This window comes from Contarinia nasturtii, unplaced genomic scaffold, assembly GCF_009176525.2.
Source record: "Contarinia nasturtii isolate CC-2019 unplaced genomic scaffold, AAFC_CNas_1.1 Cnas_scaffold_4311, whole genome shotgun sequence".
NCBI lineage: Eukaryota > Metazoa > Arthropoda > Insecta > Diptera > Cecidomyiidae > Contarinia > Contarinia nasturtii.
Window position 1 is genome coordinate 3,814,444 of NW_022201606.1, and position 14,276 is coordinate 3,828,719.

A 14,276-nucleotide genomic window follows, 5' to 3' on the forward strand; every position below is an offset into this window, starting at 1 on the left:
CAAAGTTCATGCACTTATATTTCAACCAGGCGCTCCAGCTAACTGAACAGTTGCTGATATTGATTGCATTCATCGGCAGCGTTTTCGATTATGACACACTATGTCGCTGTAGAATATATCATTCGACTCATAGCTAGTAAACAGCAATCAGCAGAAGCAGCCATTAGCCAGCCAGTTCAAGTCCGAGTCTGATTTCAACTAATAAATAAACATATGATTTATTAGTACACAATTTAAATGTTTCAAATAGAAATCATAGTCTTATGAAAACAGCAAGGAAGGCGTCTAAACGTTTGTCTTATTAATTTTGCATTTTATTTTCAGTCGGAGAACATTTGATGGTATCAAATTTTGTATTTTCTTATCAAATTCCATCTATTGGATCCCGTTCAATTGTTATCCCGATTGGACGATAAAACTTCCCGAAACCGAAAGCAAATGAAATATGAAGATATATTTTTTTTCGCAACCGAAGTATGATAATTCAAAACAAATGACGCCACTACATTCATATGAAACAGTCGAGTTCAAATTTCACACTCCTTCATATACATGCCGTTTAAGCTCGTGTGACCGTCCATTACCATTGAATATTCATAAGTTTACGATTTTATTTATTCAAACCAAATACAACAACATTCGCTCGTTTGCTTGTGTATTTTGGCTATTTCAAACCGTTTTTTTTTGTTGTTGTTATATTCAAAATTGTCTGTACTCCTTTTACTCGATTTTTATCGTTTTGTATACAGCTTTTAAATTGATATGCGTGTACATCAACGAACTGACGAAAACGAAATCACTGCACTTACTTTTTGTACAGAACTAATGAATAATTCCAAAACACAAAGCCTAGCACATTTTTACCGCGGAAAAGTGATTTAGTAGGCATTTTGAAAGCAACTGAAACGGTTATGTAAAAGTTAAACAATTCAAAGAATTTCTTTTAAAAAAATCCTTATTATTTAAAATAAGAATTCATTATACATCATTTTGTATAAAAAAAAGTGTGTACGATAAATTGATTTGACCAATTTAGGTAACATATAAGTGAAAGTTATGGCATATATAATTGAAAAAATCACCGAACAATATTCAAGGATATGGGAATCGAGAGGTATTAATAAAAAAAATCTTCAATCAGTTTTAAACATTAAATAAACCATTTTTTATTGCTTTTCAAGACAATCGTCTACATCATTTACCCTTCATATCGAGCCCGATACCGATGATAATTTTGGTTTCAATCTACCTATTTATCATTCGAAATGGGAAGAAATTCATGGAACACCGAAAACCCTTGAAAATCAAGCGTTTAATTATCGTGTATAACATATTACAAATAATCGCGAACTCAACTCTGTTCCTAGTCGTAAGTTCATTGACTTGCATTAATTTGAAATGCAATACCGTTCCGTTTTATCCACTTTCTACTCTTTTCTTGAACATATGTGTAATTGATTTTTGTTTGTATTACAGGTAACCTACTATATCTTCTTTGCTGACACTAATTTTAGTTTTCGATGTGAATTGAGCAATTATTCAACGGATGACGTTGGAATGTTTGGAGCCTACATGTCTTATAGCTATTTCATTCTTAAGTTGGCCGATTATCTCGATACCATTTTCTTTATTTTGCGCAAAAAATCGGATCATGTGTCATTTTTACACGTTTATCACCATGTGGCGGTATCTGTAGCTGCTTACATCTGTGTACTCTTTGCAACAGGTTTGTACACAACAACAACAACAACAACAACACATTTTTAATTATTTATGTAATTTCGTATTATTTTTTCGAATGTAGGTGGACAGGGCATATTATTAGGTTTGTGCAAATTTGTACAACAATGCGTACATTATTAGTAAAATTGTTTTTTTTTTTTTCATTCAAAAGGATATTTAAATACTCTGGTTCATGCAGTGATGTACACCTATTACTTGTTAACAATTTGGAAACCCGAAATCAAATCAAGTAAAACCACAAAGAAAAACATCACACGAATGCAAATGGTATACACTCTTCGATGAGTGACATTTTTAAAAATTGAATATAAATTGATGTATCCGATTTCTTTTTTCCAGATTCAGTTCACAATTTTAGTCGTTCATTTCGGTCACTCGTTTGTGATACCCGGAGATGATTGTGACTACCCGAAATTTTTGTCATTTATGGGCGTTACACAAAACATCTTCATGATTATTCTGTTTTCGGACTTTTATTGGCGCGCGTATGGTAAAAAATCAATACAAAAAACAGAGTAATTGAATTCAGTAGCAAATTCATAAAAACAAACCAAGTTCACAAGGAATATTTTTCTATTATTGTACAATGTAAGTGATCTAGAAAATTAGAAAAATATTTATGACTATCGTTTGGACGTAGAGTTTCTTTTTATAGTTTTTTTTTTGAATAAATTTCTGCATTAAAGTAGATTTTTAAACATTTGTCTTTTCAATTAATTTACTATGCCAATAAGTTCCGAATAAAACTCATTTTTTAGTTCATACCCAATATTTATGAGGGAAGAAAAGGTGAACATTTTTAATTTTATATAGTAACTGCCATTCAGTCAAGAACAATGAGCGACAATTTCATTCCATTTTCATGTCGTTTCAATTTAAAATCGTTCAGTTCTTCAAACCTAGATGGCTCTGATGGTCTATTTGCTATTTGCTATTTACAAATTAACACAAGACTTTCAGTTTCAATTTCTATTTATTTCAACAATTGGAAAAAAATATCAGGATTAATTTGCAAATGTTTTCCCGTATGAAATATAAAGATATTTTTGAGTATTATTTGTAGCATCCAACACATGAACAACGTACTTTTCCTTGGCGTTTATTACTGATGACGCACTGAAAATAAAACAAACATTTTTGAAAATCGTTAAATTATGTCCAAGATGCAATTATTTTTTGGAAAGTGTAATTTTTTTTACCTTTTCATGGATTGCTTCGAGTCCAACCTGATATTGAGTGATGGCATAATTTTATCAAACATACCAAGAGCATTGCTCCAAACGATTGTGGCGTTGAGTTCAGTTGCCACTTCGTAGAAAATTTCAATATTTTCTGTCCATATTGATGCGGCCGTTGATTTTACCAGCTGAATGGCTTCTTTGGTTGTACGGAAAAAATTGACTGGGATTGGAATTTGGTTGAATGGTGTGTCGGTAAATTGAATATATTTCGGCGGAACATCGATCAATAGACAAATGGTTCCATTTTTATTACAAATCAATTTTCCGCCAAATTTCTTGGCCAAATCTTCTCCATTCGGTTGTTTTCTTTCATTTGTACCATTTGTTGCTGCGTTCAAGCGTTCTTCAGTCAATAAATCTAACATCTTATTTCGAAGCGATTCTTGAACATAGACCGATCCAATACGCCACGGTGACCGGGTTCGATCCGAAAGATTCGAAATCAACGCATCAATAGCAGATGTCACATCTGCTGAATCAAAAATGATTTGCGAGCTTTCTGCGAATGTTGATGGGGTTGGAGTCAACGTAGAAAGTTCTTCAGTGAAATTTTTACCAAGCAAATATGAAACTAATTCTTTTCGTTTGGCATCAGTTTGAATTGAAAATCCACCAGTTGAATTTTGTTGTGCCAATAAATGACATTCCAATAAAAATTCTCCAACTGATACATCGCTTTGGGCATTCAAAATTGGTAATATATTCTCTTTCTTTAAAGCCTCCTTAGCTGACTCAATGAAAATTTGTGCCCATTTTAAATGTTTTAATGTAATTTTTTCTGGTTGTGCCTTGTTTAACTCATATTCCAGCCGGGCAATCTCTTTGAAATTTTTCAATGCAAATTGTACACGTTCATTCAAACACTCGGAATCTTTAAATGTTAACCTTAGTACCGGCAATTTTTCACTTGACGTCGATATTGGTTGATTAAAATCAATTTGATCTTTACGTAACATTTCGTTCACCGTTTTCCAATAAAAATCACTTGAACTGCTCATAATTTGAAATTTGTTTTTGTTGAACAACTTGTGGAATATTCACATGCAAACAGTGAACTGATATAAACTGAAGTGACATTTCTATTTTGGTGTTGTGTGTCTATTTTTTGTCTTGATAACGCAGCGCTACGTTCATAATATGGCATGCGTTTCATGTACTTTGTGTCCGCTCAACAATACTAAATCCACTCTTATCTTGTACGGCACGAACGCTATCAGAAGTTACGTTATATGTTTATACTTGTTCACTGTTAAGGGTCATTGAATGATTATTATTCTCGATTTCGATGTTTGAACAGAATAAGAAATCGTTTTTTGAACTTTGTTATTTGAGCTATATGAGCGCATGTAATAATCTTCCAATTTCTTTTATTTCAAGTTCTTTGTATAGAACAAGATTTGAATGAGAAGTAAATTCTTGTTCCACTTAGAGAACGTGTTGGTTTTAAGTTTAACATGCAAAAACAAAATAAATAATCACTCTTAAAGTTGTTTACTTTTTATAACAAACGCACCATGTATTTTGCTCAAACAGTATTTTGCACACTTTGAGTGAATGTTTCACCATATTTCACCACAAGCACATGGTGCATTGATAATAAATACTTTGGGGTCATTGCTATGGCAACAATCTTGATCTTCAATTTTGCATACTTTTTTTACATCAAACTTAAAATTTACTGTTTTCTTATTTTTATTTATGAAATTTTGAAGTTTTGATATAAGCATACCGAATGAAATCCTTTTGAAAAATAGTCAATAATAAATATAAACAAACCATTAAAAGCTTCAATGCTCGAAAGGGGAGAATGTGAATGTTTTCGGCATTTGTCATGTTAAAATTACGGAGAAGATGCGCAGAAGCAATTCTCATTGAATACGCATTCGTTGAAAATACATTCACAAAACAAAACGTCAAATTGTCGAATACAATGAAATTTTTTTGAAAACATTGTATAAACCAAGATATTGCTGTGTGAATGAAGGAGAACATTTACGAATGTATTTGTAAAAGTGGAAAAAGGGGAGTTTTTTTGTGAACATTTTCTCATTCACAGAGCACAGCAGCAAGTAAAAAGCTTTGATTATCTAGTATTCTTCAGTATCTATCTTTGAAAGCATCTATCCCAACTGAAAAGTTATATCTTCGAAATAAATTATTCTTTTTCAGTAACGAAAATAAAATAAATATTTGAAAAAAGAATTTTATTTTAACTTAATTATTTTTAGTTTGAAGAAAAAGGGTAAGTAATAAGCGTAGAGAGAAGCAGTGTAAATGAATCGCTGTGCAAATATTAAGATGCTGTGACAGATGTAAAAAAGATGTCTGCCGTTCAATCGAATTGATGCGATTTTTTATTCGAACATTGACAAAAGTGAACAAAAGGATACAAATAATTCGAACAAATTTAAAGTTATTATGATTTTTTACTTCAATATTTTCTATGAAAATATCGTTTGAAAATTGAGATTCAGATTTTCAGTATCACATTAATGATACACAAGCGTAATAAGATTTATTGATTTTTTCACAAACCAGCGCCTACAACTATTGGAATTCGATTGTGATAGGAAAGAATTTAATATTCATAATTTGGAGTCAATTATTTTGTAAATGCAATGGAAATCAACACTTTTGGGACACATTTCGTCATCTAAATCAAGTGAGTCAATTGAATTGACTAGAATCTTGAAAAAATGCTGGGACGTAAGCAAAGCTTAAAGGGAGGTGAACTCATTCTGGCCGATTATGGACCCGAAGAGAGCCTCAATGAGAATGCAGATATCGAATGGGTGAACAAAGTGAGCATACAAACGGATTTGTTTTAATTTTGTGCAAAACTAATTAAAATGTTCATCATTTTAGCCATGGGTGAGAAAGATTATGCGAACTTGTGCTTTATTATCACTTGCATCAATTTCACTCAACACACCGAAGACATTTGAAAAGATACCAGTCCTTCAATATGTCACATTCATTGTTGACACATCCATTACACTCTTATTTACTGCCGAAATGATTGCAAAAATGCATATACGTGGCATTTGGAAGGTATTTTTTGTTTTGTTTACTTTTTATTCAGTTTAACAGATAAAAATTATTATTTTTTAGAAAACACTACACAGTGAAGTTCCATATTTCCGTGATCATTGGTGTCAATTTGATGCAAGCATGGTGATATTCCTATGGACATCAGTGACATTGCAGATATTTCAATTAATGGAGATTGCATCGAAATTTTCATATCTGACAATACTTCGTGCACCGCGGCCATTGATTATGATTCGATTTTTGCGAATATTTCTCAAATTTAACATGCCAAAAGCTCGGATAAATCAAGTGTTCAAGTAAGTTTGTCAAATACGTTCACGTTTCGCCAAAATATAATAATGATCAAACAACTAAAACTGTCCTTCACTGCTTCACTTTTTCCAGGCGTTCGAGTCAACAAATATACAACGTAACGTTGTTTTTCTTATTTTTTATGTCATTGTATGGATTATTGGGTGTTCAATTTTTCGGTGAATTGAAAAATCATTGCGTTATGAACACAACGACATTGGAGTAAGTAGTTGAATCTGTAAATAAATACATGGAACGAGTGCAATATTTATGTATCTTTTCTATGCTAACAGGCAATTAACGATGAATTCACTTTCCATTCCGGATACATTTTGTTCGACGGATGCCGATAGTGGGTATCAATGTCCACCTGGCATGAAATGCATGAAACTAGACTTCCTGAGCAGTTACGTCATGGGTTTCAATGGCTTTGAGGACATTTATACGAGCATTTTCACGGTATATCAAGCGTCCAGCCAAGAAGGATGGGTTTTTATAATGTACCGCGCAATTGATTCATTACCTGCTTGGCGTGCTGTCTTCTTCTTTAGCACGATGATCTTTTTCCTTGCTTGGCTTGTGAAAAATGTTTTCATTGCTGTTATCACTGAAACGTTTAATGAGATTCGTGTCCAATTACAACATGTGTTTATGAAACGAGGTCAACTTCAGAACAGCTCAACAATTTTGTTATGCGGTGATGATTCCGGATGGAAGCTAATCACAGTCGATGACAATAAGCACGGTGGTCTAGCGCCCGAGGCATGCCATGCAATTCTACGATCTCCATATTTTCGAATGATTGTCATGACCATCATATTGGCGAATGGTATTGTGACAGCAACGATGACATTTAAACATGACGGTCGTCCGAGGGATGTGTTCTACGAGCACTATTATTATATTGAGCTCATGTTTACATTTATTCTGGACTTGGAGACATTATTTAAGATTTATTGTTTGGGTTGGCGTGGCTATTACAAACATTCAATACATAAATTCGAGTTACTTTTGGCCATTGGTACAACACTGCATATTATTCCCGGCCTTTATTTGTCGCCATTAACATATTTTCAAGTGCTGCGAGTCGTACGTTTGATCAAAGCATCACCAATGCTTGAAGGATTTGTTTACAAAATTTTCGGACCTGGCAAAAAACTTGGATCTCTCATTATATTCACCATGTGCTTGTTAATTATTAGTTCATCAATATCAATGCAACTCTTTTGCTTTTTGTGCGATTTCACAAAGTTTCAAAGTTTTCCCGAGGCATTTATGTCTATGTTTCAAATCCTAACACAAGAAGCCTGGGTCGAAGTTATGGATGAAGTGATGATCAGGTAATGATTGAAATAAAAAGAAAAATAATTTTGTCCAATAATCAAAATAATCACTCGAATTTGTTTTATAGAACGTCAAAAACGCTTACACCATTCGTTGCGGTCTATTTTATTTTGTACCATTTGTTCGTGACCTTGATAGTGTTGTCACTGTTCGTTGCTGTCATTTTGGACAATTTAGAATTGGATGAGGATATAAAGAAGTTGAAACAACTTAAATTTAGAGAGCAGTCGGCCGAAATCAAAGAAACATTACCGTTTCGATTGAGAATTTTCGAAAAATTTCCCGACTCCCCACAAATGACCATCTTACACAAAATTCCAAACGATTTCTCGTTGCCAAAGGTTCGCGAATCGTTTATGAAGAACTTTGTGGTAATGGGCTCAAATGTTGATGATCCATCAATGGATATGGGCATGGACATGCATATTTCTGAATGTTGGGAAACAAATGTTGTTTTTCGAAAACAGAAACCGGTTCGCACAATGAATAAAATGCCAAAAGTGCGCACTGTCGGCACTTCACTGAGAAAATTGGCCATCACGCATATAATCAACGATTCGAATAATCAACGGTTAATGTTGGGAGATTCGGCAATGTTGCCGATTGTTGGAGGTGTTAAGACTGGAGCCGGAAAAGGGAATGCAAATAATGCCGGAGGTGGTGGTGGTCTCAAACATCAAGGTAAAACATAATATGGAAAGTCAATCGAATGATAAAATATAACTTTTTTTTAAAAAACACAGGAACTTTGACTCATGCAAAACAATGGAGAGTGGATCAGAAAAAATTTGGAACTCGATCGATCCGACGAAGTGTTCGTAGTGGTTCAATTAAATTAAAACAGACATACGAACATCTAATGGAAAATGGTGATATCGGTGCGGCTACCCGTGTTACAACGTCATCTCGAGCCAGACCACAAGATTTGGATATCAAATTACTTCAAGCAAAACGTCAACAGGCTGAAATGAGACGGAACCAACGTGAAGAGGATTTACGTGAAAATCACCCATTTTTCGATACTCCATTGCTTATCGTGCCGCGTGAAAGTAAATTTCGAAAAATTTGCCAAAAAATCGTTCATGGACGTTATGATGCACGACTAAAAGATCCACTCACTGGAAAAGAAAGAAAGGTTGAATACAAAAGCCTACAGTAAGTTTTATTTTGAATTGTCGCAACAAATGACACTTATTATAATTTGTGTTTTTGTTTTCTAATTTTATTAGTAACTTTTTGGGCCTTGTCACATATTTAGACTGGGTTATGATATTGGTAACAACGATTTCATGCATTTCAATGATGTTTGAAACATCACATTTTCGGGTAATGGAACAACCGATTCTTCAAGTGGCCGAATATGCATTCGTGATTTTTATGAGCCTCGAATTATCGCTAAAAATTCTAGCCGATGGGCTATTTTTCACGCCCAAAGCCTACATTAAAGACGTCGCTTCAGCACTTGATGTTTTCATTTATATCGTTTCTACAACATTTTTATGCTGGATGCCCTTAAAAGTGCCGAGTAATTCGGCTGCCCAACTATTAATGATTTTAAGATGCTTGCGACCTTTACGAATATTCACTTTGGTTCCACATATGCGAAAGGTCGTATACGAACTATGTCGGGGATTCAAAGAAATTTTATTGGTATCGACATTGCTTATTTTACTCATGTTCATATTTGCCAGTTACGGTGTTCAACTGTACGGTGGACGGTAAGTAAAGATGAGAATCACTCAAATTGTATTCAGCATGACAATTTTTTTTGATCATTTTGTAGGCTTGCTCGTTGCAACGATCCCACGATATTGAATCGATCGGATTGTGTTGGTGTTTTCATGCGACGTGTATTCGTGTCGAAAATGAAACTAAAACTTGGAACGAATGAATCATATCCAGCGATGCTTGTACCAAGAGTATGGTAAGACTCTCACTAAAAACCAGCACATGAATTATTATGTACACAAACTAATTGGCAAAACGTTGATAATATTTAGGGCGAATCCGAAGAGATTTAATTTTGATAATATTGGAGATGCCATGCTAGCACTTTTCGAGGTGTTAAGCTTCAAAGGATGGTTGGATATTCGTGATGTTTTAATCGCCGGCGTGGGTCCGGTAAGTGAGATTGTATATTTATATCGAAATCATTTTTAATTAATACCGCTGTACATTTTAAGGTGCACGCAATTTATATTCACGTGTATATTTTCCTCGGCTGTATGATTGGATTAACGTTGTTTGTTGGTGTTGTTATCGCAAATTATTCGGAGAACAAAGGTACTGCTTTGCTCACCGTCGATCAGCGACGTTGGTGTGATTTAAAAAAGCGTTTAAAAATCGCTCAACCTCTTCATCTACCGCCTCGTCCCGATGGCCGCAAATTTCGGGCATTTGTCTATGACATAACTCAAAACATTATTTTCAAACGATGTATTGCCGTCTTTGTTGTCATAAATAGCTTGCTGCTATCAATAACGGTTAGAATTGTTATTCAATAGCTTTAATGTTCAAAACGTTAATGAAATATATTTTACTTTGCATTTGCAGTGGATAAAAGATGAAATATACACCGAACGTCTTGTTACCATCTCAATGTTGCTCACTATCGTTTTTGTGATCGAGGTAAAGATTCTTTACTAAAGAAAAATATTTTGAATCTAAACTAGGTTAATTACTAATTTCATTTAATTGCTTTCTTTACATCGATTTCTCCTTTCAATAAAAGGTGGTCATGAAAAATATTGGTAAGAATTTTCGCAAGAAATTAATCAATATTACGATTTAAAAAAACCTAACAAAACTTTGTGCATTTTAGCATTCACACCACGAGGATATTGGCAATCACGACGAAATCGCTACGATTTGCTTGTTACTGTTGCTGGCGTTGTTTGGATTTTTTTACAAACAGTATTTCGCATTGACTTATCATACTTTTTTGGTGTTATGGTGGTCATTTTACGATTTTTCACAATCACCGGAAAGCATACGACACTGAAAATGTTAATGTTAACGGTGGGTGTGTCGGTGTGCAAATCGTTTTTCATTATCTTCGGAATGTTCTTGCTCGTATTTTTTTATGCACTAGCTGGCACGATACTGTTCGGAACAGTAAAATATGGCGAAGGCATTGGTCGTCGTGCAAATTTTGAAACGCCAATTACAAGTGTTGCGATGCTCTTTCGCATTGTAACGGGTGAGGACTGGAACAAAATAATGCACGATTGCATGGTTCAGCCACCGTACTGCTCCGTCGCCGATAATTATTGGGAAACGGACTGTGGAAATTTCACCGCAAGTCTTATCTATTTCTGTACATTCTACGTCATCATCACATATATCGTACTAAATCTGCTAGTGGGTACGTTGCAATACAAAATATAGAAAAACATTTCCAGAACATATACCATACACAGTGAAAATACTCAAAAATAATGTTTAATTTTCTATTTCACAGCTATTATCATGGAGAACTTTTCCCTGTTTTATTCCAATGAAGAAGATGCTTTACTTTCATATGCCGACATAAGAAATTTTCAAAACACTTGGAACATCGTTGATATACATCAACGTGGTGTAATCCCCGTCAGACGGGTTAAATTTATTTTGAGATTGTTAAAAGGTAGATTGGAATGTGATCCACAAAAGGATCGACTTTTGTTCAAATACATGTGCTATGAATTGGACAAGCTACATAACGGAGAGGACGTTACATTCCACGATGTCATTAAGTAATTATATCAAAACACTGCCAACACTTATAATTATCAGTTTCATTGAAACAATATTATGTTTGATCGTAGCATGTTATCCTATCGTTCGGTGGACATAAGAAAAGCGTTACAACTTGAGGAACTATTAGCACGAGAAGAATTCGAATATATTATTGAAGAAGAGGTTGCAAAGCAAACGATCCGAACATGGCTTGAGGGATGCTTGAAAAAGATTCGAACACAAAATGCAAATGTAATTTTCTATTTTTTTGCTCTCTCAAAAACAGAGTTATAATTTCTACATAGTAAAATTTTTCGTATAAATTACAGAAGCAACAAAATTCATTGATAGCTGGCCTACGTGCTACGAATGAGGCTTTATTAAAACAAGAAATCATAAATGCAGGAATGCCAGCAAGTACACAAACAGACGTTACATCTGGAACGTCAAACGGTTCTGCTGAGAAAAAAGAGACATCACCAGAATGTCCGGATCCATTGCAAGCAGAGCATGCTCCAAAAGAAACAACTCCATCCACGAGTAAATGATTCCTTTTCAAAATGCAATTTAAAGCGAAATTAATGTGGCCAATTTTTGTTATAGCAACATCATCGCAAACATCAGCAGCTGCAACAGCAACTGAACAAATGCGTTTACGTAAAAAATCACAAAATTTAAACCGCTCCGATTCGACGGGAAGTTCGAGTGGTCGAAAGTTCTTTTTAGCTCCAACCTTATCTGATCCACAAGCTCTGCGCGGCGATAAATATGGTCAAAAGAAGAAACCAAATAATTTAATAGGCACATGTAGTGGCACAAATGTTGGTGGGAGCTCGGGTCTTTCAACGCCAACTGGAACTAGACCGCGAAGTCAAATCTTACAGGCCGATCATTCTGTACGAGCCAAAAATCAAGTCTTACGCCCCGAAACTACAACTGAATCTGAAGAATATGAAGATGTTGCGGGCACATCAATACCATTAACGACAACGACTGCAATCAGTAAACATTCATTACCACCGTTACCAACTGACACAACAAGTTCACTGTTTCATGCTACAACATCTCAATCGATGCACGGATTTGATTTACAAACGAGTTCCCCATTTGATCCAGCCGGCGGTCGGTCAAGCAATCTGAATAACAACAGCAGCAGCACTGGATCGAATGTATTACCATCAACATCAAAAGTGGCCACCAATTCAATGGGTACAAATGTAAATGTTGCATACGAAGTGCACGATTGGTGGACGGATCAAGTAAATATGCAAAGCAGTGATGAGGACGATGATGAATAATAAAACGAATTCAGTAATATTTGAATAATAAGAACAAATGACGAATATAATAGGTTTGCAAAATATTTAAATTATTAGTGCGAAACAAGAATAACCGATAGTAAAGACATGTGTAGAATATATTTCTAATTAATATCCTAAGTTTTAAATAGAAAATGTGCACGAAGTTGAATATATTATAGTACATGGAAAGCTGTTAAACAGTATATATTTTAGTTGAAACCTCAAGATTATGTGTTGATTTTTATTATTATAAATAAAGAAAATTTTGTCAATGCTTTGTCATTACATAATTTAAATATATGTGATCAAGTTGTTTTTGTCTCATAAAGGCATCAAAACTAACGTTTTTATTCATGGGCGTTACGATTGCTGGCCTTATATTCGACGGGCATCCAAGAAACAAAGCAATTTTTAATAGGGTGTGACAGAAATATGAAAAAATGATAAACAACCTTATCTATGGGACCCCCTGAACACGAATCAGGCGTTTTTTTACAAAATAAAATGTCTTACATCCGTAAGATGAACTTTTCCGCACTGTGATCCGCATTTATTACATATATTTTTCTGTAAATTTAAATTCACGAGAAAACTGAATTTGACATTAGTTTTACGATACAAATAATTTTCAACACGCTTTTCATACAAAAATGTCTAAAAATGGGAATTTTTGTATCAATTTGGTTTTCTCGTGCCAAAAAACCCCCAATACATATTTTTGAGTGTTTAAGAATACATTAAACACGACTTTTGGAAGAAAAATTGAATTTTTCTCATGGGCATCACACCAGACATGACACTTCACTCTATCAACCAAAGTCGCTCAAAATCTAATGGTTTCTATTCCTCTTAGGTGTGTGCGGAAAAGTTAAAATTAAAACTGAGTTGTCACGATTCCACCGCGTGATTACAAAAAATGGCACATTTTTACACTATACTTTTCAGAACAGAACCCACACATTACATCTGAATAGAAAAATTTATCGAAACTCAAAAATAGGTACCTCCACCAAGGAGCGAAAAATCTTTCTTGAATTTATTTTTTATTAGTTAACCAACATTTATGAAAATCACGGCTTCCATTAGTCTGGATGACAAATATTTATCTGAAAATAGTGCAGGGAAAGTTCAGGTTCCTAAAACAGCAGTAGCTCATGTCAGAAATTCACACACAGTGAGCGCATTGTGTAGAACTCGACTTTTATTACCCGTATTAGAAGAATTCACGCTTCGTGTACAGTGTACACTTGGCACATCTTCGCTGCTTAGGCGAATATCAGCAGTAGAATTTACTGCGACATGGTCAAAAAACATCAAGTAGCCATATGTACATTTTTCATTCTCTTTTGTGCGAATTTTCTTTGACTGTGTATGGCTGTAAGCAAACATATGCATTAGATGACACAAAGCGTGAATTGTTCTAATACGCGTGACTGAAAACGTATTGGCTTTAAACGAGAAGTATAATTTTAGATGATTGCTTACGTACACTAGCGCCACAATCGATTCGACATTCAAAAAGTACAACTAAGCAGTTAGATGTGAAAACACATTCACGCAAAACGTTAAATCGTGGCATACTCTGTAA

General features: G+C 34.4%; 3 protein-coding genes across 3 annotated transcripts; 2 read left to right on the top strand and 1 right to left on the bottom strand.

Moving 5' to 3' along the window:
• Positions 1 to 865: 865 nt before the first annotated feature.
• Positions 866 to 2,441, top strand: LOC116350801 (elongation of very long chain fatty acids protein 7-like). Its single transcript, XM_031782744.1, has 6 exons — positions 866 to 1,114; positions 1,182 to 1,369; positions 1,477 to 1,726; positions 1,805 to 1,825; positions 1,895 to 2,010; positions 2,083 to 2,441. Exons 1-6 carry the CDS (start codon positions 1,057 to 1,059, stop codon positions 2,260 to 2,262), a joined length of 813 nt encoding a protein of 270 aa, XP_031638604.1. The 5' UTR covers positions 866 to 1,056; the 3' UTR covers positions 2,263 to 2,441.
• A 256-nt stretch (positions 2,442 to 2,697) lies between these two features.
• On the bottom strand, positions 2,698 to 4,065 carry LOC116350734. The gene is made up of 2 exons (XM_031782646.1): positions 2,943 to 4,065; positions 2,698 to 2,859 (listed from the first exon to the last, which is right to left on the bottom strand). The coding sequence occupies exons 1-2, from the start codon at positions 3,980 to 3,982 to the stop codon at positions 2,748 to 2,750; spliced, it is 1,152 nt and encodes a 383-aa protein (XP_031638506.1). The 5' UTR covers positions 3,983 to 4,065; the 3' UTR covers positions 2,698 to 2,747.
• A 1,030-nt stretch (positions 4,066 to 5,095) lies between these two features.
• LOC116350807 (sodium leak channel non-selective protein) lies at positions 5,096 to 12,906 on the top strand. The gene is made up of 19 exons (XM_031782751.1): positions 5,096 to 5,226; positions 5,523 to 5,785; positions 5,850 to 6,035; positions 6,096 to 6,331; positions 6,420 to 6,548; positions 6,620 to 7,666; positions 7,738 to 8,351; positions 8,414 to 8,825; positions 8,900 to 9,388; positions 9,454 to 9,594; positions 9,671 to 9,791; positions 9,854 to 10,153; positions 10,224 to 10,298; positions 10,402 to 10,420; positions 10,492 to 11,034; positions 11,131 to 11,404; positions 11,477 to 11,639; positions 11,717 to 11,927; positions 11,991 to 12,906. Exons 2-19 carry the CDS (start codon positions 5,681 to 5,683, stop codon positions 12,683 to 12,685), a joined length of 5,760 nt encoding a protein of 1,919 aa, XP_031638611.1. The 5' UTR covers positions 5,096 to 5,226; positions 5,523 to 5,680; the 3' UTR covers positions 12,686 to 12,906.
• The last annotated feature ends 1,370 nt before the right edge of the window (positions 12,907 to 14,276 follow it).